Raw genomic sequence first — 458 nt, 5'->3', positions numbered from 1 at the left:
GTGACGCCTCCATCTGATCCATCTCCTTCTGTGACGCCTCCTGATTCACTACTACTGTTTCCATTAGCTGAATCTAATAACTGTATGGAATATTGCAGGAAATTCGTGATTTCTTGGAAGAAAGAGATTTCCTTTATGATTTGGACTTTGCTGGAGACTTCCTCTGAATAGGTAGTCATTACTCCTAGTGCTTCGCTAAAACTGTCCATTTGTTGTTGTACTAGAGTTTTTAGTCCAGCGCCGTCATCATCACCTAGTTTTGCGCCCTCAACCTTCTTCAAGCTCTTAAGTTCTTTACCAAACCTCTTCATCTTCTGGATTTGGTCTTGCCTTATGGACTTCGGGAATTCCAATCCGTTCAAGATTGAAGTCATTTCCATACTTATCTGATGTATTCTGTTTGCGTTCATTTCATTTGCTTTCTCTTCTTTCTTATTTCCTTTTTCACTATTATCCTG

The 458-nt window shown here is 39.7% G+C and overlaps 1 protein-coding gene across 1 annotated transcript in view; it reads right to left on the bottom strand.

The window, feature by feature from the left end:
* Nucleotides 1-443, bottom strand: part of LOC119591505 — a gene marked incomplete in the record, with an annotated part of 947 nt that extends 504 nt beyond the window's left edge. Inside the window, 1 exon segment of the mRNA XM_037940255.1 lies at nt 1-443. Within this exon segment, the coding sequence (XP_037796183.1) occupies nt 1-410 (410 nt within the window).
* Between the last annotated feature and the right edge of the window lie 15 nt (nt 444-458).

The sequence above is a fragment of the Penaeus monodon genome, chromosome 28 (genome assembly GCF_015228065.2).
Source record: "Penaeus monodon isolate SGIC_2016 chromosome 28, NSTDA_Pmon_1, whole genome shotgun sequence".
In the NCBI taxonomy this organism is placed as follows: Eukaryota; Metazoa; Arthropoda; class Malacostraca; order Decapoda; family Penaeidae; genus Penaeus; species Penaeus monodon.
The sequence above is the reverse complement of the archived record's forward strand: the minus strand, read 5'-3'. Positions and strand labels throughout refer to the sequence as shown.